Source organism: Xyrauchen texanus, chromosome 20 (genome assembly GCF_025860055.1).
Source record: "Xyrauchen texanus isolate HMW12.3.18 chromosome 20, RBS_HiC_50CHRs, whole genome shotgun sequence".
Taxonomy (NCBI): Eukaryota; Metazoa; Chordata; class Actinopteri; order Cypriniformes; family Catostomidae; genus Xyrauchen; species Xyrauchen texanus.
In genome coordinates, this window is record NC_068295.1 from 19,454,434 (window position 1) to 19,482,385 (window position 27,952).

Sequence of the window (27,952 nt, forward strand, 5' to 3'; positions counted from 1 at the left end):
TAAACTTAATCATATACTGCTACTCCATAAAAAATAAAGAAAAATTAATTATTCAAAATATTAAAACAAAATCTAAAAGCCTTTTCACTGTTTGAAAGAGACGCTATTTTAACTTGTGATTTTTACAGCAGTAATTTTATCGCATTTTCTTTTAACGGAAATTGTGGTTGCCATGCTAAATTTTCGATAGGGATCACGTGAGCTGAAATTGATCGACTTGTTGCTGCCTTCAATCAGTGACTCATGGTCGTCCGTGAGCGACACTTCGACTAAACATAGTCTTGTTCTTGTATGATTGTATTAAATGTCGGACTGGGAGGATGAGTACGATTCGGATGGTTTGGCAACTTCAAAGCCGTTGACCCTTCAGGCTACGCCGGTGGTAAACTCATTGAAGCCTCCGTCTTTTCGAGGCACACAGGGCCGTGAAACCGCGAGTTTCGGCGCAAAGTGGGGCAGTGAAGCTCCACGTGCTAAAGTGGACGTTGATGGTCAGTGGAGAAAATGGAGGGACCGAGACTCCGAATTAAAAGCATATGACTGTGCAGCCGGTAGAGATGACAGTTACAGTCGCTCCCGGGTTGGGCCTGGTAAAGGTCGCGGTGATGGAAAGAGATCAGGTTCAGCAGCGCCGACAACACTGCGTGTGGAAAACTGTCTGGTCGGGAGGATAATAGGTATAATTCAAATCTCTAGACAAAATTTAGACATGCATGTTGTCAGCATATGACTGTTTCTCTGTCCACCTGGCCAGGTCGAGGCGGGGCAAAAATTCGGGAACTTGAAGAGAGCAGTGGAGCATCGATCAAGGCAAGTGACCACAGTCAGAAGTAGCATGCGATAGTGATGGGAAGACCGGATAATTTTACTTACTTGGATCTTTGCGTCTCGTTCAGCAAAATGGACGAATCTTCAAACCATTTCGTACATTTGAGCAGAATTACATGGACATTTTAAAATTTCAGTAGCCAAGGATAAATTATGAGAAACAGAAAGTTTAGTTCACCTCTGTAGCGACCAACACGAAATGAACTAATTACTTTCTGAGACTACTCGTTCTTCGGAGTTACATAAAATATTCTTTCAAAATTAACAAATCGTTCATGAATGACCCAACACTAATAAACTACTAACACTAAGCTCAGAAGAACCTGTTTTTAGCCACCAGAACTTGTGTGTTACTCCAGGTCTTTGGGCTTGTTGAAAGGCAAGGAATAGCTCAACCAAACCTGAAAGTTCTGTCATTATTTACCCCGCCATGTCGTTAGAAACCAGTATGACTTTCTTCAGTTGAACCCATTCATAATGAAAATGAATGTGGACTGTTGAGGTCAAGCTCAGCAATGACGAAAAAGTACCATAAAATGGTCCATATGACTTGTTTGCTATATTCTTCAGAAGTTATATGATGGCTTTTTGTGGGGAACAGATTGAAATTTGAGCCTCCTATGTTTTAGCTCCCAATGTAATATGGGCAGATGCATCACATCAGGTGTGATGTCTGTGATATTTGGTCAAAAACACACCAGAATAAATGATAATTGACAGTCTTGTCATTTTGGATGATTCCACAAACAAAGTCATACAGGTTAAGAATGACGTGATGACAGGATTTTGACGTGATGACAGAATTTTCATATTTGGGTGAACTTTCACTTTGTGTTTAATAACTCATGACTCTGTGAATGATTGACAGATAAGCCAATGTGCTAATGAAGCAGAGGTGCTCATCTTTGGAAGCTGTGATGTTCAACTCAAAGCCAAAGACATGATTGAAGAATTGGTGCATGGGAACTCGTTCAGAGGTCCTGGACAACGCAATGGTAGTAGAGCACAGATATCACCAAGCTACAGTAAATAAGAGAATTTGGTGTCTTTCTGTCATGTTTTATTGTACTGGTTAAGGGACAGTTCACCCTAAAATGGAAATTGTCATCGTTTTCTTTCCTTAACATGCTTTCCAAACCTGTATGAATTTCTTCAGTGGAACACAAAAGGAGATGATTATCAGAAAATTCAAGCTTCAATCACCATTCACTTTCATTGTATAGACAAAAGATGCAATGAAAGTGAATAGTGAGCAAGGCTAACCTCCTGAATAATATTGGCTTCATGTTCTGTAGAAAAAGTTAAATGATTTGGGAACAAGGGTGAGTAAATGATGACAGAATTTTAATTTTGATGACATATTTATGTAATGCATACCAGCCAGTGTTTGTTTTTGTTGAATTTTTTTAATCTTCAGGAAATAGCGCTGCAGGGTTTCAGAGTGATTCATGCTGGCCAGATTCTGCCGTACGGGCTGCGGCTGCGGCTGCCTCTGCGGCTGCACCAATTGACTGGACTGCACTTAGAGAAAACCGTGATAAATATGAAGCTATGAAATGGCAAGGTAAGTCACTAGAGCCTTGTGTGTGATCACAAGGGATGTGCGGAACGACTCATTTCACTGAAGTTTAAATTAAAATTTTGAAGTCAAAACTATTCGACTAGTCTAAAAAGAAACCAACCATCAGAAAACAGTAAAAAAAAAATCAGATATCCTCTTTATTTATTTATTTTTATATGATATTAGTGTTAATTTTATTTAAATTATGTAACATTAATATGAAGTAATTTACTACTACTGAAAAATATGCAAAAATATAAAGCCAAACATAAATGTGTAAAATTCTCGATCAGTTTAATGGATGAATATATTAACCGACTAGTAATTCCAGTGTCGACTAGTGGCATCAGAACCGTTTAGTTGACTAGTCTTGCACATTTCTAGTGATCACCTGATTTATATATTGCTTAAATACCTGATTCAACAACAACCCACTTGGTTTCTGCAGATCTTCCTGATCTGAAGAAAGATTTCTATATTGAATCAGAATCAGTGGCTGCTCGCAGTGCAGAAGTTGTTCAAGCCTGGAGGTAAAAGTCTGCCAACCTTGCCTTATTCACATCAGCCCACAGAGGGTGCCATTGATCTCTTACAATAACGGAATTTCTTGATGCCCTGAGATGCCTATACTGTGGCATAATTATAGTTCAAAAGGATTTATGGAGTTAGATTTGAGTCACTAAAAGACCGAGTTAAGAGGGTATAAGTGTTATTAGTAATGGGCAAAAATGTTTTGTTAATGTCTTGTTTGAGCTGTTTGACTTGTGCATTGTGTTTTTGCCTGTTCTGCTAACAATACGAATTCATTTCTGCTGTAATAATAAAACATGCAATCAGAGACCATTTAGCCCGAGACGGAGCACTTGTATCCAAAATAATAAGAGAAATTGGAATGCCCAATATGGTGGATGTAGAAAAGTCCCTCCTTAAAAAGAGCCAATCACCTATTAGATACAGACATTGCCTGCCAGTCAACCCGAGTATGCGCATGTGCATTAGCTGGACCAGCCTGACAAATTGATTTATTTTTTTATATATATGTATATAAGTGATCTGAACTAAAGAAACATATTTTATGATACTACTGCTGTCAGAATGTACTGCTGATTTGAAATGTGTTATTTGATTTATAATCTTCACCAACCGTTTTGGATATTTTGGTCTTTTCCTGTTCATGTAGATAGGAGCTGTACTTTCATTCCGCTAGTATCCACCATAAATATCTGACTGGGAGTGTTCCCAAGATGGTCTCAGTGTAGACTCACTAGCCTTGAATGTGTCTTGAGCGAGTACAGTAAAGCGTTTATGTACATATAATGCCAATGCAGTACTGATCATAACTGTATTGGCCTTGTGCCCCTACTCTTCTCTCACCAAATAGAAAAGAAAATAACAACATCTTTGTGGATGATTTGAGAGACAGGGAAAAAAGAACCATTCCCAGTCCAGTTTGCACTTTTAAGGAGGCTTTTGTACACTATCCTGGAATAATGGAAAACATCGTCAGAGTGGGATTTCAAAAGCCAACTCCTATTCAGGTATTCAGTAGCACACCCAAAACTGTCTTAAAATTCTAAAAAAAAAAAATAGATTTTTTCTCTGTTTTGTATTTCTGATTGAGGATCTTTTAATTTTATTGTTGTACAGTTGGCAATATTTAAGTTAAGTTTACAATTGACATTGAAACATGGAGGTTGGTCTTAAAAAGATATTTCAAAAATAAAAATTCTCTCATCATTTACTTTCCATCATGCCATCCTAGATTTCTTATGCTTAACAAAATATTTTTAGAAGAATATTTCAGCTCTGTAGATCCATACAATGCAAGTGAATGGGTACCAAATGTTTAAGGCACAAAGGCAGCATAAAAATAATCCATAAGATTTCATTAGCTTCAAATGTAATATGATACATGTGGGTGAGAAACAGATTAATATTTAAGTCCTTTTTTATTATATATTCTTAATATAAAAACAGAACATTATTTAGACTTATTTTGTATTTATTTATTTTTTAAAGGAAAAATCTTGGTTACTGTGAGGCACTTTTTAAGCTTATTAAAAAAAAAAAAAAAATTTTAATTATAAGCTTTACATTATTTCTGCTCGCTGTGGCTCAGTTGGTAGAGCGGGTCGGCCACTAATCGCAGGGTTGGTGGTTCGAATCCCGGCCCACATGACTCCACATGCCGAAGTGTTCTTGGGAAAGACACTGAACCCCAAGTTGCTCCCAATAGCAGGCTAGCACCTTACATAGCAGCTCTGCCGCCTTTTTGTGTGAATGGGTGAATGAGTCACAGTGTAAAGCGCTTTGAATACCGTTAATTTTAAAAAGGCGCTATATAAGTGCAGACCATTTACCATTTGTAAGTGCCTCACCGAGTCAATATTATTATTTGTGGTAATCACCATTATGCCACACATGCTGTCGATTGAGCTTAACTTGTAGTGAATCTGGAATATTCCTTTGGTTAGAGTTTGTCTAAAAAATATTAAAAGATTTACTATGTTCACTTGTTTCTTTTTTTTTAACTAATACCTCTGTGTGGGGCTGTCAAGATCATTATTGTTCTTGACCGTTGGCATTCAAATATTTGTGATTAAAAATGTAATTTATATTTTGTTATGTGGTGTAGTGTTGTTTAAAACACACAAATTGTAAGTATCACATTGTAATTTTGGATTTCAGGTTTCTAATTTAATTGTTATTTTTATTTACTTGTATTACCAGCATAATAATTTGAGTGAAAACTTTAATGAAAAATTAAAACATATATAGTTTCTGGTATGCCCCCTTTTTGCATTAATATTGGCCTGATGATCCATGTTATTTTGGCATGATTTCAGAATGTTCCATATGTTTCACACCCACAAACCTTAATTAACATGAAGACCTTTTTGAAATTTTAACTGATTTTTTTTATTTGTTCTTCATTCCTAATCTGGAGAAATGCTCTCATTTGGTCCTCGTATGTCATTTGACAAGCTTGATTTAAAAAAAAAAAAAAAAAACTTGATTTACAGGTATGTTCATTGAAAGGCTGGAATGGCTGAATTTGAGAAATATACTTCTTAAGCAGGGCTGTGTTGTGTCCCACACTGCAATTTACAAACAACAGTTTAGTCATGTACATAATTACATTTTACATACCATAGCATCAAAGTTAATGTCTGGTCCAGCATTTATTTTTAACACTTTCATTGAATTTAAGAATTTTAAGATCAAGATACCTACAAAATGCCTCCTATGGAAGTATCTTCAGCATGTGTTTCATGTGCCTTTAATTTATTTTCTACTGGATGTAAACCAGATATAGCTTGAAGAATTAATCCTGGTTGTTTTGTCTCATGGTTTAGTCACAAGCCTGGCCAATAATTCTGAAAGGAATCGACCTGATTGGCATAGCACAGACAGGAACAGGCAAAACTCTGGCCTATCTGCTTCCTGGCTTTATTCATATGGATGAGCAACCTGTGTAAGTCTGTACCAGAGTTTTGTTCAATAAATGGTTAAAGTTTACACTTGTACATTCCTCAACCAACCGTCCTTGAGCTGATTTATATATGCATGTACTTTAGGCCTAGAGACAAGCGAGAAGGCCCTGGCATGTTGGTTTTGACTCCCACACGAGAGCTTGCCCTTCAGATTGAAGCCGAGTGCAGCAAATACAGCTACAAAGGCTTTAAAAGGTGCTGTAAACATATGTACCCAAATCACTCAGGATATTATGCTGCAGAAACCCACATCATTTTAGAATTATTTCTCTTTGATCAAAACCCCTTTACTGTACAGTGTCTGTATCTATGGTGGAGCTGACAGACGGGCCCAGATTAAGCTAGTGACCAGTGGTGTAGACATAGTCATCGCTACACCAGGACGATTAAACGATCTGCAAATGAATGAGCTTATTAACTTGCGCTTTATCACCTATCTTGTAAGTAATTGATAAGGTTAAAAAAAAAAAAAAAAGTTCTCAAAAAACGCTACTGAATTTAAGGTAATTTGTGTATTTTTACCCCTTTTGCCAGGTGTTGGATGAGGCTGACAGAATGTTGGATATGGGCTTTGAACCTCAAATCATGAAAATTATTCTGGATATTCGGCCTGACAGACAAACCATTATGACCAGGTAATTCAGTCAGTGTTCCGATACTTAAGAAAATGTTTGTTCTTGAAAGGAGTATTTTTTTTTACAACGATTTTTATTTATTTTTTAAACTAATAAAATCAAGCACTAGAGGATTGTTTGCATTTGTTACTGAAGTTACCATTTTCATCTTTTTTTTTTTTTCATCTTTTTTTTCTGTTGATTATTACAGTGCCACCTGGCCAACAGGTGTCAGGCGGTTGGCCAAATCCTACCTGAAAGACCCCATGATGGTTTACGTGGGCACCTTGGATCTAGCGGTGAGTGAGCAATTTCTGTCAAATACAGTTAAATAGAAAGTGAAACAGGATGTTCAACCTGAAAGAATGAAGGGTGAGGCTTGACTAAGATAACGAAGACAAACATTTGACAACACTGATAAATTGTGTACAAAATGGCCAGGAATAATAATTAAAGTAAATGGGATAAATGTAGATTTCACGTTGATTAAATAGCAAAAGCAGCTCAAAAGAAGGCTGGTTGGCACTAGTGATACGGAGATATCCAATTGTGTCTTGTTTTTAATGAAGGTGATGTAGGTATTTTTCAAAGAATAAAAGTGCTTGTTGGCAAGCAAACATTTCAGAAGTGTTCGGTAATAGCCAAGCTTTGTTAATATTGTGAGGGAAGCAGTGTCTTTCATCTTGGTCAATGCAGTAGTCAATTTTCTTTGTGTAGCACTCACAGCACATGTCATTTCAAAGCAGCTTTACAGAAAATTGTGCCTTAAAACTCCCATTCAGCAAGCCAAAGGTATAAAAACATTAGTACATATTTTATAATACAATGTGTTAAATTAATTGCCCAAAAAACAAAACAGTTGGAAATCCAAAACACCAAAGATTTATGGGGTCTAAAAGGCAAGTGTTTTTTTTTTTTTTCTGGAGGAGGAGGATTGATTTGAAAAATGAGTTTGTTCACTAGCTTGATAATTGAGTACATTTAGCCACAAATAACAAATGCATTTTCTTCCTTATAGCTGTTTAAAAGCAGGAATAATTCAAACAACTCCTATGAAAAAAGCTTTTCTGCTTCGACTCATTAAAAGCGACCTCATGTTTTTGTGTATCTGTCTCCATCAGGCGGTAAACACCGTTCAGCAGACGGTACTGTTTGTGCAAGAGGAAGAAAAGAAAGCCTATGTGTTCGATTTCATCCACCAAATGGAGCCTTTGGACAAAGTGCTGATATTCGTTGGAAAAAAAATAAAGTTAGTTCCTCAGTAAAGTGAAACTTGAATGCAAGGAACCATGGTTCGATTCCACAAAAGAAGATATAGCATGGTCTTTGCAAAGTTTTGTCACTCTCTATTGAATTTTTTTTTTGATAATGTCATTAATTCCTACTTGAAATTACGATCACTCTCTGCCATTCCTGTTCAGCTCATGCATGGTCTAGAAATATGTTAGACAACAGAACTTAAGGGAAATGCTTCCTTTTTGCAGAATTGAAACTTGGCATTTCTCCTGCTGTCAACGGGAGTGGCATATTAATCAGGCCATACACTTTTCCTTTCTGTTTTAGTTTAATAACTCATAGGGCTTGTTCTTTCGTGGGCACACTTGTTCAACAGTGGCCGTTTTTTATTACTCCTCAAAAGAAACCAAATAGAGTCATTAATTTCAACCGATGTGTAACAATCAGAACCAAAATACTGAGTTTGCATCGTTATCGCACATAACTCGACAGGTAAAGAAAAAAATGCTATGATTATTACATCAAGTATAATAATAATTATAATGGTGTTTATAACTTGCGATATTGTCAAGGATCTTAAGCGTACGCAAACTTACAATGTAGTTTTGATTTCATAATTTACAAATTACGCACTGATTAAATACAAATTTATTTATTTATTGTTGAATGCCGTAATGACTGCTTATACAACGTTTGCAAATCCTGTAATTGTTTACATAAGTACTCTGGCACATATAAGGTTTCAAAACCTCTATCCTTTTTTGTTGAGGAGATGTAGTGTTTGGTCTAACTGTGTCTCTGTTGCACTCATGCTGCTGTACAGAGCTGATGACCTCTCCAGTGACCTGTGTCTACAGGGAGTAGCGGTACAATCTTTGCATGGAGACAGAGAGCAGTGTGACAGAGAAGAAGCACTGCAGGACTTTAAAGATGGTATGCTTTTTAATTTTAATTATCACAAATGCTTTGCTGCATACCTCGGTTGTAAAGAGTGGTTATTTCAGGCAAAGTTGCTCTTCTATCAGCTTGAATCAGTCGGCCCATTCTCCTCTGACCTCTAGCATCAACAAGGCATTTTCGCCCACAGGACTGCCACATACTGGATGTTTTTCCCTTTTCACACCATTCTTTGTAAACCCTAGAAATGGTTGTGCATGAAAATCTCAGTAACTGAGCAGATTGTGAAATACTCAGACCGGCCCGTCTGGCACCAACAACCATGCCACGCTCAAAATTGCTTAAATCACCTTTCTTTCCCATTCTGACATTCAGTTTGGAGTTCAGGAGATTGTATTGACCAGGACCACACCCCTAAATGCATTGAAGCAACTGCCAAGTGATTGGTTGATTAGATAATTGCATTAATGAGAAATTGAACAGGTGTTCCTAATAATCCTTTAGGTGTGTGTGTGTGTGTGTATAATATATATATATATATATATATATATATATATATATATATATATTACATACACATACATACATACATACATATATATACACATACATGCATACATATACACACATACGCACACACATACGCTGGTCATATAATTACAATATCATCAGAAAGTTGATTTATTTCAGTAATTCCATTCAAAAAGTGAAACTTGGATATTATATTCATTCATTACACACAGACTGATATATTTCAAATGTTTATTTCACTTTTGAAAATTCCAAATTCAGTATCTCCGAAAATTAGAATATTACTAAAGACCAATACAAAAAAAGGATTTTTAGAAATGTTGGCCAACTGAAAAGTATGAGCATGTACAACACTCAATACTTAGTTGGGGGCTCCTTGTGCCTGAATTTCTGCAGCAATGCAGCGTGGCATGGAGTCGATCAGTCTGTGGCACTGCTCGGGAGTTATGAGAGCCCAGGTTGCTCTGATAGTGGCCTTCAGCTCTTCTGCATTGTTGGGTCTGGCGTATCGCATCTTCCTCTTCACAATAATACCCCATAGATTTTCTAAGGGTTAAGGTCAGGCGAGTTTGCTGGCCAATTAAGAACAGGGATACCATGGTCCTTAAACCAGGTACTGGTAGCTTTGGCACTGTGTGCAGGTGCCAAGTCCTGTTGGAAAATGAAATCTGCATCTCCATAAAGTTGGTCAGCAGCAGGAAGCATGAAGTGCTCTAAAACTTCCTGGTAGACTGCTGTGTTGACCTTGGACCTCAGAAAACACAGTGGACCAACACCAGCAGATGACATGGCACCCCAAACCATCACTGACTGTGGAAACTACAATGGACTTCAAGCTATGTGGATTCTGTGCCTCTCCTCTCTTTCTCCAGACTCTGGGACCTTGATTTCCAAAGGAAATGCAAAATGTACTTTCATCAGAGAACATAACTTTGGACCACTCAGCAGCAGTTCAGTCTTTTTTGTCTTAAGCACAGGCGAGATGCTTCTGACGCTGTGTCTTGTTCAAAAGTGGCTTGACACAAGGAATGCGACAGCTGAAACCCATGTCTTGCATTTCTCTGTGCGTGGTGGTTCTTGAAGCACTGACTCCAGCTGCAGTGCACTCTTTGTGAATCTCCCCCACATTTTTGAATGGGATTTGTTTCACAATCCTCTCCAGGGTGCGGTTATCCCTATTGCTTGTACACTTTCTACCACATCTTTTCCTTCCCTTCGCCTCTCTATTAATGTGCTTGGACACAGAGCTCTGTGAACAGCCAGCCTCTTTAGCAATGAACTTTTGTGTCTTGCCCTCCTTGTGCAAGGTGTCAATGGTCGTCTTTTGGACAGCTGTCAAGTCAGCAGTCTTCCCCATGATTGTGTAGCCTACATAACTAGACTGAGAGACCATTTAAAGGCCTTTGCAGGTGTTTTGAGTTAATTAGCTGATTAGTGTGGCACCTGGTGTCTTCAATATTGAACCTTTTCACAATATTGAAATTTTCTGAGATACTGATTTTGTGGTTTTTCATTAGTTGTCAGTTATAATCATCAAAATTAAAAGGAATGAACACTTGAAATATATCAGTCTGTGTGGAATGAATGTATACATTATCCAAGTTTCACTTTTTGAATGGAATTACTGAAATAAATCAACTTTTTGATGATATTCTAATTATATGACCAGCACCTGTGTATATACACACACACACTCACATATATCTCTCACGATCAATTAATTTAAGCTATAATGAGAATGCAGCAGTGGCCCAGTGGGGCAAGTGACTATTCCTTCAAATGGCCCAAAACTCTCACTGGCCCCGGGGTAATAAGCCATCTTTATTGAGTCCTGTATTGATTTAGCAGTTTCCCTTCAGTCTGCTTGTAATCTCTATTTGAAGTTATATGTTAACTTCTGGTGCAATAAGCGAGATTTCATCAGCAATATGTTTCAGAGATCACAATCAAAATTCTTTTGTCCACTGTTCAAGGTCGGGTGCGTATTCTGGTGGCTACTGACTTGGCCTCCCGGGGGCTAGACGTTCATGACATCACGCATGTCTTCAACTATGACTTTCCTCGGAACATAGAGGAGTATGTGCACCGCATCGGGAGAACAGGGCGAGCAGGGTGAGTGATATTGGAAAGGGTGTGACTGATTAGAGAGAAGCAATCAGAATAGTAATAAAATAATGCATACTTTCAGACTCTGTATTTAAATTATTTAATTTCTTACATCAGGAGGTCCGGAGCTTCTGTAACCCTGGTAACAAGAGAAGATTGGAAAATGGCTTCCGAGTTGATCACTATCCTGGAGAGATCTGGTCAGGTAAATGCATCTTCCTATGATTTTAATTAATTAGCCTTGGCTATGTACATAATGCTGATCCACTACTTTAGTGTTTTTGAACAGATAAGCTTACATTTCATGTATTTGATATGATTAAAATCAAACTTTATTGTTGTAAATGAACATGCCAGTTTACTTGCTAAGTGTGTAATGGTAATATTTAGTCACATTTCATTAGTATTCCTCCTTTTCCTTAGACAAAATCAATTTTTTTTATTACTTATTATTGCAACTCACTGTTTTTAATAGAATGAGTCCTAAAATATCTCGGCCTCCCAGTCTTATGTGTTACGACTTCTGAATCAGCCAAATGGGTTTATTATATGAAAGATATGTCTTCTCGTTGAGATTTCAGTAATTTTTTCAGAGATTTCTTTTTATTGGGTTTTGCCAACCGTTTATATTACAGGAGACATTTGACATTTACATTTAGCAATATAGGGCACCTTTCCTGAGAATGCAAATATGAATGGGGCCTGCTTTAACTAGATATAAACTTTTTTTCAATTTGTAAGGTCATCCTGGAAGGCCGAATGACCATGGGTTCCTTCTGGAATCTCCAATTGGTTTTTAGATAAGCGGTTTTCAATTTAAGAGTAAAAAAAGGTCTGTTGTTAACATGAAGAAACTTTCATGGTTTACTCTACAACATAAGTAACACTGTCTTATCTCAAATATGCTTTTATAATACACTTCGTATTTAAAATTCACAAGTTGCTAACAAGTTGCTACATAAGGACTACAATGGCTGTCTAATTCATCTAAAAAGTACTCTCACATCCTTGTGGTATTTGTAGTCTATATTTTGCATCTTGTTGGCAACATATAATGCATTTGAAAACAAAACAGCAGCTTCAAAATTTGGTCCTTTTTCAAGACAATGTTAGGTTTCTCTATAATATTATTTATCATTTGTTCTTTATTAAAAAAATTATAATTTGTAAATGTATTAAAAATAACTATTAAAAAAAAAAAAACGCAATTAATCGCAATGCCGCCTGACCGTAATAAGGAAGATTCCTGAGAAATGCAACCATGTAGTACCACCTGTTTAATCCAGAGGGCAGTAAGTGAAATTTCAGCTGTATGGGCAATGCGCAGTTTATACAGTGACGAAAACAACCATCCATTAGACAGCACAATACAAACATGAGTTACATTCTTTGTTCAAAACACTTGGAGCGCAAATTAAAAAAACTTTTAAGGAATCAAGATGTGTTCTAAGTATGAAACTATATTTAACTTGACACAGTGACCTAAAAATGTTATGTTTATGACGTAACGCACCCAAGACGCTACACAACCATGTCTGACGCAGGTGTACATTGACGGCTCCTTAAACAAGCCCTCGTAATAAATCTTGAACTGATTGACAAATTCACTTGCAAAATGGATTGCTGTGAACTGTATGCCAATGATCGGCTTATTTTCAATAATATGGTAGTAAACAATACATTTTATGTCTTATCAATGATTATCTCTTCTTCCACAAGAATGTAATGCATTTTAATTATCTGAATATTTTTTATTTATATATAATATTCATTTTTAAATATTTAAAGATAACTCTGTATAATTTCATCATTATGTATTGAATTATTGTTATATGAGGGGCTTTCTCAGCAAATATTTTTATATGCGATTAAATGCTATTAATCGCGATTAATTAATTTGGACACCATGTCATTAATTTGATTAAAATTTTAATCGATTGACAGCTCTAATATAATTATATACTGAAACTGATTTTTATTTATTTTTTTAAAGGATGTACCAGAGGAGCTGGTAATGATGGCTGAGCGTTATGAAAAACATCAGAGGGAGAAAGAAATGTTTGCACCCAGAGGCCGAGGAGGAGGACGGAGAGGTGGTTTTGGAGGAGGCTCAGACCTGCACTTCTGATCTCTTGAAAGGTAAAATTAATTTGTTTTATCCATCCTATAATTTCTCAATTACAGCAAACATTTTATTTGAAAACAGATTTTTTTGGTTTCCATATACAGAAAAGTCTTTTTAACCATGATTCCACCTAAATCTTTACATTGTCACAAGATGTTGCAAACCAAATTTTTTAAGTTAAGTCATTGTTTCTATGTTACGGAGCCCCCGAAGTGACCTGTGCAAAAAAAAAATCTAAGAGAATTTCGCGTGCGCACGAGAAACTATCGCGTCGCGCACGAGAAACTTTCGCGTGCGCACGAGAACTATCGCGTGCGCACGAGATACTTCGCGCGCGCACGAAACTTTCGCGTGCGCACGAAACTATCAGCGTCGCGACGAAACTTGCAGCGCGCACGAAACTATCGCGGCGCACGAGAAACTATGGCGTGCGCACGAGATACTTTCAGCGTGCGCACGAGATACTTCAGCGTGCGCACGAGAACTATCAGCGTCGCACGAGAAACTTTCGCGTGCGCCACGAGATACTCAGCGTCGCACGAGAAACTATCGCGTGCGCACGAGATACTTCGCGTGCGCACGCGTTACAGTTTCCGGTGTGTGTATAGCTCTTTTCCGATTAGCGTCATTGCCATCATTCATTTACTCAAAGATACTGAGAGCATGGATGCGCATGAATTTATAGAGATATATTTTAAACTTGGCCTTCAATACAAAGACATTACTGTCTATGACATTTGTAATACTGTCATGGCTGAGACACGCTTTGATCTGCCAAAGGACACTAATCAAGCAATAGACTTGTACTTGTACTTGCATTTAACACGAGAACTACCGGAATTATATAACTACTAGAATGGCCATAGTGGTCATTCTGACCGTTAGACTGTACCAAATGTCATGTCATATTTACATTCGAAACTTCTATTGAGGTTTTAGAATGAAGCTTCTAATGTCTGTCGTCATATTTTATATCGTCATCACCCTAAAAATGTATTGAATAAAATAGAATAATATGGATCAAATGGAGCGCCAAGCGAACGCAGATAGTCCTACATAATACGATCTTTTTTTGTAATATATAATAGTGCTAGACTATACACAAACATAGGCCTATATATATTATATATTAGCTGCTAGACTGCCCCGGAAGGTGCGTGCCTCGCTTTGTGTACAGCAAGTTTTTTTCCACCACAGTGAAAAGGGTTTTGAAAGTCTAAACGCCAACAAACATGGATTGAGGCGGAATATTTCGTTAGATAAAAACATGTTGTGAATTTTGGAAATTATTACATCTATCCTTTTTCAAAACATGTTGACTTTTGGACTTTACAACGCTCTGGATTTATTGGAAATTGGAAACAATCCTATGCAGCCACCACTGGAATCAAAATCCATGAATAAATGAATCTGTTATATTAATAATAAACACCAGGACACGAAATTTTAATTCTAATGAATGTGAAAATGTATTAGTTCATCGACAACCACAGAACTTGCTATTGTAGCTGATTACAGATACAAATTTGATTATTTATATTAAATTATTCTCCTAAAATGGGGGCCCCTTTTTTGTTCAAGTGAGCCCACTTTTAGGAGAATTCGTTCATAATGATTTTACAGCATAATATTTTCATTATAGTTTTACAGCATGATATTTTTGCTCACAGTAAAACAAATATTGCTTTCTAAATCAGTTTTCCCACAGTTTAGCGAATGTTCATATTCTTTATTAACTGTTTTGGCCATTTTGGGTTTGGCCTATATGTGATTCATACATGTCTAAGGTTTTTACTATGCATTGAAATACACATTGGTGATGTTTTTATAAGCTATTGCATTGATTTGTTTTTATTTTACAAAGAAAATAATAGAATATAAATAATCAAATTTGTATCAATCAGCTACAATAGCAAGTTCTGTGGTTGTCGATGAACTAATACATTTTCACATTCATTAGAATTAAAATTTCGTGTCCTGGTGTTTATTATTAATATAACAGATTCATTTATTCATGGATTTTGATTCCAGTGAAAAAACTTGCTGTACACAAAGCGAGGCACGCACCTTCCTCCGGGGCAGTCTAGCAGCTAATATATAATATATATAGGCCTATGTTTGTGTATAGTCTAGCACTATTATATATTACAAAAAAAGATCGTATTATGTAGGACTATCTGCGTTCAGCTTGACGCTCCATTTGATCCATATTATTCTATTTTATTCAATACATTTTTAGGGTGATGACGATATAAAATATGACGACAGACATTAGAAGCTTCATTCTAAAACCTCAATAGAAGTTTCGAATGTAAATATGACATGACATTTGGTACAGTCTAACGGTCAGAATGACCGCTATGGCCATTCTAGTAGGCTAGTTATATAATTCCGGTAGTTCTCGTGTTAAATGCAAGTACAAGTACAAGTCTATTGCTTGATTAGTGTCCTTTGGCAGATCAAAGCGTGTCTCAGCCATGACAGTATTACAAATGTCATAGACAGTAATGTCTTTGTATTGAAGGCCAAGTTTAAAATATATCTCTATAAATTCATGCGCATCCATGCTCTCAGTATCTTTGAGTAAATGAATGATGGCAATGACGTAATCGGAAAAGAGCTATACACACACGGAAACTGTAACGCGTGCGCGACGCGAAAGTATCTCGTCGCGACGCGATAGTTTCGTGCGCACGCGAGTATCTCGTGCGCACGCGAAGTCTCGTCGCGCACGCGAAAGTTTCTCGTGCGCCGCGATAGTTTCTCGTGCGCGACGCAAGTATCTCGTGCGCACGCGAAGTATCTCGTGCGCACGCCATAGTTTCTCGTGCGCGACGCGATAGTTTCGTGCGCGCGCGAAAGTTCTCGTGCGCACGCGATAGTTTCGTCGTCGCACGCGAAAGTTCTCGTGCGCACGCGAAGTATCTCGTGCGCACGCGATAGTTTCGTCGCGCGCGCGAAAGTTTCTCGTCGCGCACGCGATAGTTTCTCGTGCGCACGCGAAATTCTCTTAGATTTTTTTTGCACAGGTCACTTCGGGGCTCCGTACTATGTCATGCCATAGGAAGAAATACTGATTTTTATTTTTTTTGTTATTTCTTCTTTTTTTTTTCAGATCAATGCAGCTGTAGTACCTGGAGTTGCATTTATTCACTTTTAAAATGTTTATACTCTATTTGTAGAGAGACCTGTGATGTTCTTGTAAACAAATATTATTTAAGTTTTGTTTTTTCAAAATCAGATTAATGTTGTATGCAGTTTATTTCTTTAATGGGAGTGTTTGTATGTTCAGTTGTATCATTTTTGCACACCTACACTGAGGCTTAAGTGAGGTTCATGCCCCTAACTGTAGATGATGTAACTTAATCTTGTTCAGTTGAGTACATGCCTAATAAAAAAACAGTAAAACTGCTTGAAAGATATTTACTGAATTTTATTTTGAAAAAATAGTATTTAAAAAAAAAAAAAACTTGCATACAGTCTTGCATAGCATAATTTTAGAAATTTACAATGAAGATGAAAGAGGGGGACAAAACATACTTCAATATAAATATAAAATGTGAACTTAAAAGAATATAGGAAAGTTGTTGTTGCGTTGAATTTCAATTTGCTGTACTAAAAAATCACAGCAGCTCTTATTCAGTCGGGCTGGATGTATGAGGTTATGGGATGGGATGAAAAAGTTCGGGAGATCACGTTTTCTAAGGCATTCGACAAAGTCTTCCAAAAGCTGCTGGAAGCAGACTGACAGCTGACTATAAGCCCAAAAACTGTCCTCTACCCTTTTAGCACAAGCATGGAGAAGGATGGTCTTTGCATGGTAGGAGCAGAAGTTGGACATCTCTTTTGGGTGCTTCTCTTTGAGTTGTCCAAGAAGATACTTTAGAAGCTTTAGGCACTCCCTCCTGTGGAAGCGCACAAAAAATAGATTACATTGTTAAAGCAAAAATCACATTTTCTCTTAGAAAAATCACAAGTGGTGCACTTGTCTGTTGCATGAACTTGGAAGAACATGACACCAAAGGTGTGCCATGGAGGGTTGTATGTCCCAATGGAGCATAGACAAGTTACCTGCAACATTTCTGGCCTCTGGCCTCACAGCATGTCTTGGAGTGGCCATGCCTTTTTAGGATATCTTTCTCAACATGCGAAAAAGAGATTCGCCAGGCATCTGTACAGAGAAGATTTGGCAAATAAGTTCTGCTTTTTGGAGTTTCTATCCTGTATCAAACATGATTTTTTTTATGTATTAATTATTTAACATTTATTTAAACCATCACTTAACCAATTTCTTATTTAAAACAACAGCCAGGCAGGAGGAAAACAGCCACCCACACACAAATGCATACAAAAACATCTTAAGCATAAAAAAAAAAAGACAAACACTAACAAATAATGCACATACATTTTAGGTAAATGTGTTATACAATGTTATGATCATATTAATGATGATAATATACATGGTATACCCTTTGCCACAACTCCATCATGCTCTGCATTTCCTTTCCCCTCGTATTTAGGCACTAGGTAGAATGGTTGACGCTTCAGATCAGCTTTCTCCTTGGTACCAAGCCAGTCTTCTACTCTGAAACCATTTGTTGTAAAGTGTGGCCAGCTTGATCTGTGGACCTTAAGCCCAAGAACAAAGTCGATGGAAATTGTCTTTTGATTTTCTGTTACCTGAAGTGTCACTGCGGGACATCTTGCCTTCTTGCGCTCTACCTCAATGTTATCTACAGTATGCGACAAAAAAAATAAAATACATTTGTAAATCACTTTAAAATTAAATTTTATGTAGATCAAATTAGTTACTAGAACACATTGTGTGAGAAAATGGAAGCAGAACATGTTTTACAGATTAATTCAAAATAAACCTTTATTTTTGCACTTGAGCCTGTTTTGTCCCTGTATTCAAGAATCAGTGCAGTGTAGCTATCTAAAAAGCTAGTTTCGACTTACATAGAAGTGGCTTCACAGCCTCCTTAATGCCATCTCTGAATTCACTCAGCATTTCACTGGCCCGTATTGTCTTGTCTTCATTTAGAAATTTGTATAGCAGATGTTTATTTGGATCTCGTTTCAGTGCAACACTGTAAAATGCTGCATTATCATTGAAGTTCTGTATATCCACCCTCTTCACAGGAATAGTCAGCATCACATCAAATTCGTCAGGTTCGCAGATCTAAAATGTTATGAGGTTAATACATACATTTAAAAGAGCAATGAAGATTAAACCCCTTCATGAGACCACTTTACCATGGATCCAATGATAAAAAACCCTATGACCATCTGTTTACATGATTACCTCTAAACAGACATTCCATCATTGTGACCACATATTGTTTTAGTAAGAGAGTAAGACAATTTCAAGAATAAATTGGACCAATTGGTCTCCAGAATATTGAGTTTGAGATATCATCACTTACTTTAACGTTTTCATAATAACTTCCTGTTCTTAATCTTTCGATATCTTCACACCAGGGCTTATTTTGTTTAAGATGTGCAATGACCTTATCCGTGATATCATTAACACAGCTGGATGCTTTGGACCGCATGGCTGATTTGATCTTTAATTTTTCAATAGCGGCATGGAGAACTTTTCCTAAGTTGTTATCAACGCTTTGCATTCTATTAAAAGGTATTTCTGCTGCATGTGATTGTCCCATGTCAGTGTTACTCTCGCTGGGATTTCGCGCGATTTTCTTTTTGCCGTCAGGTTTTCCCGCGCAAATCGCTGGAGGGTCGACATCTCTGCCATTCTGGGGGTTTTGCACCTCGCCAGTACTTTGTGACTTATTAGGAACATATTTTTGTGGTCTTGTGGGTTCTGGTACATATTTTCCTTCGGAATTGCTCTTGGAGTCTTCCGGAGATCCGCCTTTGTCTGGACTGGAAAGATCTCTCTGTTTTTTACTCTGTCGGACACTGCTCTCCCGTTTTGGCGTGGGGTATTTATCGCCGCTGCTCTTGGTGGTCTTCTGATGTATGTCTTCAGTTTCACCGTTTTGATGATCTATCCGCTTTATACTATTTCGTTGTGCGCTTGCTCTTTCCGTTGAGTCATTCTTTGATGTTTGCGCATCACGAATCCAGTCCACGTTACTGTGAGGGGATGTATGCGTTCTTCTTGATATCAAACTGCGTTGTTCTTCAGACTTGCTCTCCGGATTTTCGCATTCTTTGTCACGGCTGGTTAGGTCTCTCTGCTTTTTACTCTGCCGTTTTGGTGCGGAGTTATCATCGCTCGCCTGAGGTTCTCTGTCAATCTTGTCTCTCTGCTCTTTACTCACCCCCTTGCCTTTGGCTCGAGCGTTGGCTCTGGGCTGGTCAGGGATTTGTGCGCGAACGCTGCTGGGTCTTCTACTGCTCATAATACCAGTTGTGCTGTCGAGGACGCGTGCAGTTGTGTTAAGTTTCTATTACACTGAAGGATGACATCAGGATGGTATGGCTCTTCGGTTGTCCGTTTCGATTTGTAATTTCTCACTTCCTCTTTTGTGACTTATCTTTGTGATATTTTCTTTGGCAGCAATCCTAAGGTATTTAAATAAGCGTTTTCTTGGATCGTGCAAATAAATTATTAATGTGTTTACGTTGACAAAACGGGTAACACTTTACAAGAAGGCTGTATTCGTTAACGTTAGTACAAACAATGAATAATACATTTTTCAGCACTTACTAATCTTGGTTAATGTTTATGTTAACACTTTACATTTAAGGTTTCATTAATTAATGCATTCGGTATCATGAACTAAACTATTTTTTTTTACAGCATTTAATAATCTAATGTTAGTTAATGAAAATACAATTGCTCATTGTTAGTTGTGCATGTTGGCTAATTTTGTTAACCTTAATGTGTTACCATGTTAACTACAACATACACAAATACATGTAAAACATGCACAATCGCATTACTGAACAATTGTATTTTCATAAATTATCTTTAACCAAGATTAATAGGCTAAATGCTGTAAAAATTATACAATTTATACAACATTGAAGTAGTTTACTTTGGAAGAGCCCAACAGAAAAGGGGAAAAGAATCCATACGCCATCTTATGTGCATTGAATGACATTAATAAATAAATAACATTAGTTTTAAAGCATTACAGTAAAAATATAAAATGAGCCTTGTTTTATTATATTTATCTTTGTTTTTAAATAGGTTTCTCATAAAATAGGCCATCATTGACTAATATTATAAGTACAACCGGTAATGGGAATAAAAGGTCCTGGTCCCTTTTATATCAAAATATTTGCAAAGTCCAATTTTATAAGCTGATCTCTTGTGACATTCTTTGGCATAAGAATGTATGTTTTAAACAGTACCAAGAAGAAATATTTTAGCAGATATACTTTGTCAAATGGTATTTTAAATGTTTGTTTTTAGGTTGCCAATGGGTATATTTGAAGGACACTGATGAGCTTGTTTACTTATTATGTTCAGAAGCAAATGTATTCAGAATAGGTGAACTAACCATAAGTTATTCATTTTGTTCTAAATAATTTTAAGCTAAATGTTTTTAATAATAATACATAAATGTTCAACAGATTCATAAAGCTTTTAAACAACTTCTGCTGCCTTTTTTGCTGTAGCATCTCCTGTAAAAAATTAAATGAAAACAAACAACACAATTATGGTTGAGACATCTTTAATATGACATGAAAGCTTTTCTTTTTTCACAGTAAGGTGCAGTAGCTAATGCCAGTTAAAGTAATCAAGTGCTTGTGCAGGGTTAGCCTACGCTAAGCCAGTCAAAGTGCTAAACATAAAGCTGTCAGTGTGTCAAAGATTGCAAGAGCCCAGACAGTGACTATTTTAGATATTCATTGTTTTGCCAAACTAAACATACAGGTTCTTAAAGTCTACTAAATAGTGTCTTTTATGACACTTCCCATCAGTGGATACTGAACACATGGTATTTTTGCAAACAATAGCTAAAACAATGCAAGACAATGTTGTAAAAAAAACAGGCTAAAACTGCACTCCAGAGCAGAAGTCAGACCTCTAAAGATTTTAAAGTCACATATGGTAAAATCACAGCCATAATTGAAGAGCAGAGCACAACTATTAAAAACACTATTGAATAAGTTACATGGCATGAATGTAAGACTTACGAGTCAACATACAAATTAGAGTCATCTAAAGGACTGCTTTGTTTGTATTTTTTCCTTCTGATACTTTTGCGATGCATTGGAACTATATAGCAGTCTCTGACTATGAAACCTAAGTAGCCAATGGGATAGAAGAGCTGGATGGCTTCTGCTTTTTCATATGTGTCTCTGGAGTTGGCAGTCAAACACAACATTCATTTGGCCTTCTGGGCTTTCTGAGCAGACTTGGTGATTTTTCCACTCGTTGGGGTCTTCTTCTCCACTCCCTTAATAACACCCACTGCAACCGTCTGACGCATGTCACGCACAGCAAAACGACCTGCAAACCAAAAAGCATTGTTTTCATTCAACCAGTTTCTTTTTCAATTCCCATTATGCTACAACTGATCAAGCCACTTGGGATACAGAAAGTGGGTGCAATGTTTTTAAATGGATAGTTTAAATTTAGCAAAATTTTAATTCTGTCCTCATTCACTCACCTTTGCTATTCTCATTAATTACCCTTTTTTTGCTCCATGCAATTAAATGTGAGTGGGGACTCAAATTTAGCCTAAAATCTCCTCTTGTGTTCCACAAGAAAAAAGTAATATGGTTTTGGAACAATATGAAGGTGAATAAATGATAGAATTTTAATTTTGGTGTGAATTGTCCCTTTAAAAATTAGCAAGGTCTAGTTGCACCGTTCTTGAAAATTGGTAATCAGAGGCTTTTCTTTTTGTACAACAAACATCTGGATTGTATTTTACATATTTACTGTCAAAAAGAAGAATGCCATTCTATCAATAAAAAATTCTATAAATGAAGCAATTTATCATTTTGCTTCTTGATAGCACTTACCCAGAGGAGGATACTCTGAAAAGCTCTCCACGCACATGGGCTTCCCAGGAATCATTTCGACAATGGCCGCATCTCCTGACTTGAGGCTCTTCGGGTTGTCCTCAAGCTTCTTTCCAGAGCGACGGTCAATCTTTTCCTTCAGCTCTGCAAACTTGCAGGCTATGTGCGCAGTGTGGCAATCCAGCACAGGAGCGTAGCCAGCACTGATCTGCCCTGGATGGTTCAAGATGATGACCTGATGGGAAAGAATGAACTCTTTAATGTGTACTCTGTCTTTCAGTATCAACAAAGTATTAAGGTTATAAGTTTATGGATAAAGAGCTTACTTGAGCAGTGAAGTTGGCTGCCTCCTGCGGTGGGTCGTTTTTGCTGTCTCCAGCAACGTTTCCACGACGGATGTCCTTGACGGAAACGTTCTTAACATTGAAGCCAACGTTGTCCCCAGGCAAGGCCTCTGAGAGAGCCTCGTGATGCATCTCCACAGACTTGATCTCAGTTGTCACGTTGACGGGGGCAAAGGTCACCACCATACCTGGCTTCAAAATGCCAGTCTCGATACGGCCCACAGGGACAGTTCCAATACCTAGTAAAAATTAAATTTTATTATGCTATGATTTATGTTAGCTAAAAATCATCTGGTTTAGAGCTTGCGTGCGGAAATTATAACCTCCAATCTTGTAGACATCCTGAAGGGGCAGACGGAGGGGTTTGTCAGTTGGACGTGTTGGTGGCTGAATAGCGTCCAGAGCCTCCAAAAGTGTGGTCCCAGATGCATTACCCTCTTTCCGGGTAATCTTCCATCCCTTGAACCAAGCCATCTAATGTAAAGACATAAAAGCTATTACAAATACATAAATCTTTTTTACCACACTGCCTAAAGCTGATCCGCTTGGGTGACATTTTGCATAAATATAGAATCTGATAGTTCATGAAGTAACTCCGCAATGATCCATATTGACATATGGAAACAATTCTTCATCTCCCCATTAATGATTCTGTTAGTATGTTTGAGGAAGAAATGTTTGGGTATAAGAAATGCATTTACTGCATTTTTATTGCATTTTCTGCCCTCAGCAGCCCGTTGCCAAATGATGAGATCATTTCAGGGACTGCACTGCTTGATTTAAATTTCACAAGCCTCAAGTACAACATTACATGACACAGTAACCATTATTTCATTTCAAGGTGTATATGACAAAAGCCTCTCATAACATCAGTAAGATTAATTTAGTAACAACGCCGACTGATGTAGTTTGTGATTCACTAAAAAGAGCCAGCTCTTAAGAGTCATTTGTTCGGGAACTGTATTACACTAGTCATGCTGTATATTTTTGATGCATTAAAAAGAAGGCCGATTTATACTTCTGCGTTGAACCTACACAGTAGACATGCACCTTAACTGTCAGCGCAGACCACAACAGCTGTAACTGGAGTGCTTTGTAACCAGAGACCGTCCCCCAGATCGATAAAAAAGATATCTGATGTAGTGTCACATTTTCTCCAAGATTATAAGATCTATACATCATATAATATTGTATTGGAGTAGTTTTAAATCGGAAGCATCTGTTATTTTTATGTTCTGTTTAATGTTTCATTAAGTTACAAACAAAATTGTGACAAAACACACTGTTCAAAACTTATAAAACTCATTTATAGAGACCTTTCCAATCTGTATGATATAATAACGGTATGTGTACAGTTAATCATATTTCATAAGTTATGATAACCGACCGAACACTTCTAATTTGTCAGCAAACTAAAAAGCGGCTGTTACGAGTTGTTTGTATAAGCATTACAAACTCCAGCTGTTAAGCTTTAAAATGATTTAAGCACATTCTGTGCTGGTCAAGCGAGTAGTTATTCATTTATTAGATTAGTTTGTTTTTTCCATTCCAGCGCGCAGCATTAAAATATGCCATAATATTTATTTCGACATGACTTGAGCAAGCATACAGTATATCCACAACAGAACTATAAATGTGTGCGGAGTCTACGGTGTATGTTTGATGCAGAAATATAATCGGACTTAAGAGCTATTTGTTCGGGAATCGGACTACACTGGTAGCTCTGTATGTTTTGCGATGTAGATTTAAAAGAACTGGCTTACTGTAGTCATTCATTGTGGAATTGGACAACACAGCTGCTGAAATGCTGTCAAAGTACGATATTTCATTTGCATCGACAGGATATATAGCACATTCATGAACCATTAATCGAACCTAAAATTAAGTGGTTAAATTATTTTTTTTTTTTAAAGAACTGGTTCTGAACAAAGTTTTCTGTTCCAAACCCTAGTCATACTTACATTGGGACTAGCCTCAAGCATGTTATCTCCATTCCAGCCAGAGATGGGCACGAATGCCACTGTATCAGGATTATAGCCGATCTTCTTGATGTAGGTGCTGACTTCCTTCACAATTTCCTCATAACGCTTCTGGCTGTAACTGGGTTCAGTGGAATCCATCTTGTTGACACCCACAATCAGCTGCTTTACACCCAGAGTGTAGGCTAGAAGAGCATGCTCTCTTGTCTGACCATTCTTGGAGATGCCAGCCTCAAACTCGCCAACACCTGCTGCCACAATCAGCACGGCACAGTCGGCCTTTAGGATCAGAGTAAACATCAGATTAAACATCAAACGTTTATGACATAATTGTTAAAGGGTAGAAGAATAAAATTTGCTTGTATGCCTGTTCAATGTTTGACCTGGGAGGTCCCAGTAATCATGTTTTTGATGAAGTCCCTGTGTCCCGGAGCATCAATTATGGTGACGTAGTACTTGCTGGTCTCGAATTTCCACAGCGAGATGTCAATAGTTATTCCTCTCTCTCGCTCTGCCTTTAGCTTGTCCAGCACCCAGGCATACTTAAAGGAGCCCTTTCCCATCTACAGGTGCCACACACATTAATATAACATTATATAGTGCCAATAAAATTGTTAATTGCTTGTTGGCTTATCCATTGTCATCCAATTACATCTCACCTCTGCAGCCTCTTTCTCAAACTTCTCAATGGTTCGCTTGTCAATACCGCCACACTTGTAGATGAGGTGGCCAGTCGTAGTGGACTTACCAGAGTCCACATGACCGATGACCACAATGTTGATATGGAGCTTCTCCTTGCCCATGGCTGATTGTTTTATTTAAAGTGACAGTGTATCTGCAAAACTTTACACAGAAGCCAACAAACAGTCAATGTACAATGTGCTTCAACCGCCAGACACTAAATTACACATCTGATCCTTCCCCACTTACTTGATATAGGACGCTTTTCATACAATTTAAAATCCACTAATGTGAGGGAATAAAGGGAATGATCTCTCGTAATATGGTCGCTGAAACATGTAGTTCTGAAACTGTAGTTCTTCCAGATCTCACAAATGAGTATGCAAATGAAATCCCTAGACATAAGTGGATGTAATATTCTCAATAGTTTCTTATGCAAATACCAGCAAAACAACTTCTCTGAGCCTCTGTAATTTTAAGTTTGAAATGTCTTTATATTTTAATTTTATCCAATAGACAGCCACAACACTGACAAAAAATTTGGTTAACAAATACAGTATCCACTGTGCCATCACCTGTTTTCAAGCTTCAGACCATGCAGCTCAAAGTTTATAATTTTTCAAGCTCTTTAGACTTCTAGCTCTGCAAAGTAACTGCATTAACAGACCGGGCATGCCTTTCTTAATGCTTGGGACATCTTTGTCCTTCAGACCTCCATTTTGTAAAGATTCTGCCAGTTTAAAAGACTGGCAGCCATTTGTGAGCCACTCATGTAATATATATCACAATCCAGAAATATATATATATATATATAATAAATAGAGCAGCTGGTCAATCTGAAGTTCACATTCCATTCAGGTAGCGATTTAAAATTACATCATGGACTCACTCAATATGTAAGTTTACTGCATCACTATCATTTCATATTGGCAGGCTCAGTATTCCCAGACGTTTAAAGAGAAGAGACATCCTGCCAATAGTGTTAGGAACCTAATTCCCTGCTTAACTTGAGAGGTTAACAGAAGGACATTTCTTGTAGTGGTTACCTAACAGAGACGCATTTTTTAAAAGGCGTTCTAAATTATTCTTGTCATACATTATATTCGAATCAGTCCTATGGAAAAGCTTCAGAAACCCCTTGTGTTCATTTGCTTAGCAATATTTCAATATTGGTCATCTACGGATTACAGGCAACAGAGATCATTCATATGCCTAGGGAATTAAAAAGTGCGATCCCTTCCCCTGCAGCTGCCGCCATGTTCTCCCTTTTCCTAGCCTGCATCTAGCGCAATGTCGAATGCAAGCATCAATAAGGTGCATTACAAAAGCAAATATTTAGGAAATATGTGTATCGATTGCAGATCGACATATATAAATACTGACAAATTAAGATGGCTTTAGTCTCAAATACGCAGATAAAGGTGCGTGTGATTGTGAGTGGGTACTGTACCTGCGCGTGTGCTCGGTGTACTGGAGCGGTGCTGAAGAGGTTTAGCGGCGCGTCTGATCTCGTTATAATGCAGACGGAAGCGACTGCCCATGCGCAAACGTGCAAAACACTGCTGCCTACATCATAGAGCGCACTAGACAGTCTCAAAGGATGCAGGCTGCTACCAGAAAGCAAGATAAAAAATAAATAAAAAAACATTTGTTCTAAAGGAGAGGGTAATGTCTGTAGACGCGGTTAAAGTTGAAGTTCTTTTTACTTGACACGGAAAAACGTCCGTCTAGCGGGTGTTTACATCGATAAACAATTCGAATATCCCTTGGACTAATAGCCTGTCATTTGCACATAATTCGTTGTGATGCAGCAATACGTGACTCCTTAAATATATATATATATATATATATATATATATATATATATATATAAACTAGAATATTAGAATTAATATGGTATATTACGCCGGGGCTAAAAGTACACCTTAAGGATTTTTTTTTTCTGGTCACAAAGTGTATCAAGATTAAAAACAATACATTTCTTTTTATTGAATATTGATGGAATATAAATAACGGAACATTGTTTTCATTTTATTTATTTTTTTAAAGGTGAAGAGGGAGAATTTTACACCACACTTGTGGCAAAATACTTCCTCTCCCTCTTATGGGGTAAGAGGTCCCCAGGGGTGTTATACTGATATTATGTAAATGTATGGACAATAGTTATAGGGCAAAATTTGTCAACTTAGGTAAATACTTGTGAAACAGCAAGACACTTTTTTTGAGTAACCAATTAAGATAATAGGTTATTTAACCACTTCAGAAAAGGGTTAGCCATTTTTTTGTTCATTACATTTGACATTGTATAAATGTGTGATTGTATCAGTCAATGTGATTCCGCTTTAAACATTTTCATAACAAATCAATCTGCCCCACTTATAACAAATATTGTTTATGGGGGCCTTTAACCCCTGCAACAGGGGCTTTTTACCCCAAATACACTTATTGGGCAGTTGCTAAAAAGAAACAATAACACTTTTGATTTAATCACTTTAAACAAAACTGAAAATGATAAAGTATTTTGTCTAAAAAATAAATGAGATGTTCAGGGATTTGCATTGGCAAATGCCAATTTGTTGCCGTTTACTGTTTTGTGAGAAAATC

The 27,952-nt window shown here is 37.3% G+C and overlaps 3 protein-coding genes across 3 annotated transcripts; 1 reads left to right on the top strand and 2 right to left on the bottom strand.

Annotated features, from left to right (window-relative positions):
• The first annotated feature begins 304 nt into the window (after window positions 1–304).
• Window positions 305–16,665, top strand: ddx43 (DEAD (Asp-Glu-Ala-Asp) box polypeptide 43). Its single transcript, XM_052151517.1, has 17 exons — window positions 305–677; window positions 755–810; window positions 1,697–1,823; window positions 2,246–2,392; window positions 2,838–2,919; window positions 3,771–3,927; window positions 5,746–5,864; window positions 5,968–6,078; window positions 6,182–6,323; window positions 6,418–6,518; window positions 6,709–6,796; window positions 7,619–7,746; window positions 8,557–8,666; window positions 11,135–11,273; window positions 11,385–11,472; window positions 13,261–13,406; window positions 16,508–16,665. Exons 1-16 carry the CDS (start codon window positions 305–307, stop codon window positions 13,393–13,395), a joined length of 2,103 nt encoding a protein of 700 aa, XP_052007477.1. The 3' UTR covers window positions 13,396–13,406; window positions 16,508–16,665.
• Window positions 16,666–16,875: 210 nt separating this feature from the next.
• On the bottom strand, window positions 16,876–19,763 carry cgasa (cyclic GMP-AMP synthase a). The gene is made up of 5 exons (XM_052151526.1): window positions 18,819–19,763; window positions 18,352–18,574; window positions 17,862–18,125; window positions 17,464–17,563; window positions 16,876–17,297 (listed from the first exon to the last, which is right to left on the bottom strand). The coding sequence occupies exons 1-5, from the start codon at window positions 19,761–19,763 to the stop codon at window positions 16,958–16,960; spliced, it is 1,872 nt and encodes a 623-aa protein (XP_052007486.1). The 3' UTR covers window positions 16,876–16,957.
• Window positions 19,764–21,033: 1,270 nt separating this feature from the next.
• Window positions 21,034–26,956, bottom strand: LOC127661000 (elongation factor 1-alpha 1-like). The gene is made up of 8 exons (XM_052151523.1): window positions 26,799–26,956; window positions 25,327–25,510; window positions 25,051–25,230; window positions 24,650–24,946; window positions 23,012–23,162; window positions 22,671–22,927; window positions 22,345–22,579; window positions 21,034–21,826 (listed from the first exon to the last, which is right to left on the bottom strand). Exons 2-8 carry the CDS (start codon window positions 25,468–25,470, stop codon window positions 21,702–21,704), a joined length of 1,389 nt encoding a protein of 462 aa, XP_052007483.1. The 5' UTR covers window positions 25,471–25,510; window positions 26,799–26,956; the 3' UTR covers window positions 21,034–21,701.
• Between the last annotated feature and the right edge of the window lie 996 nt (window positions 26,957–27,952).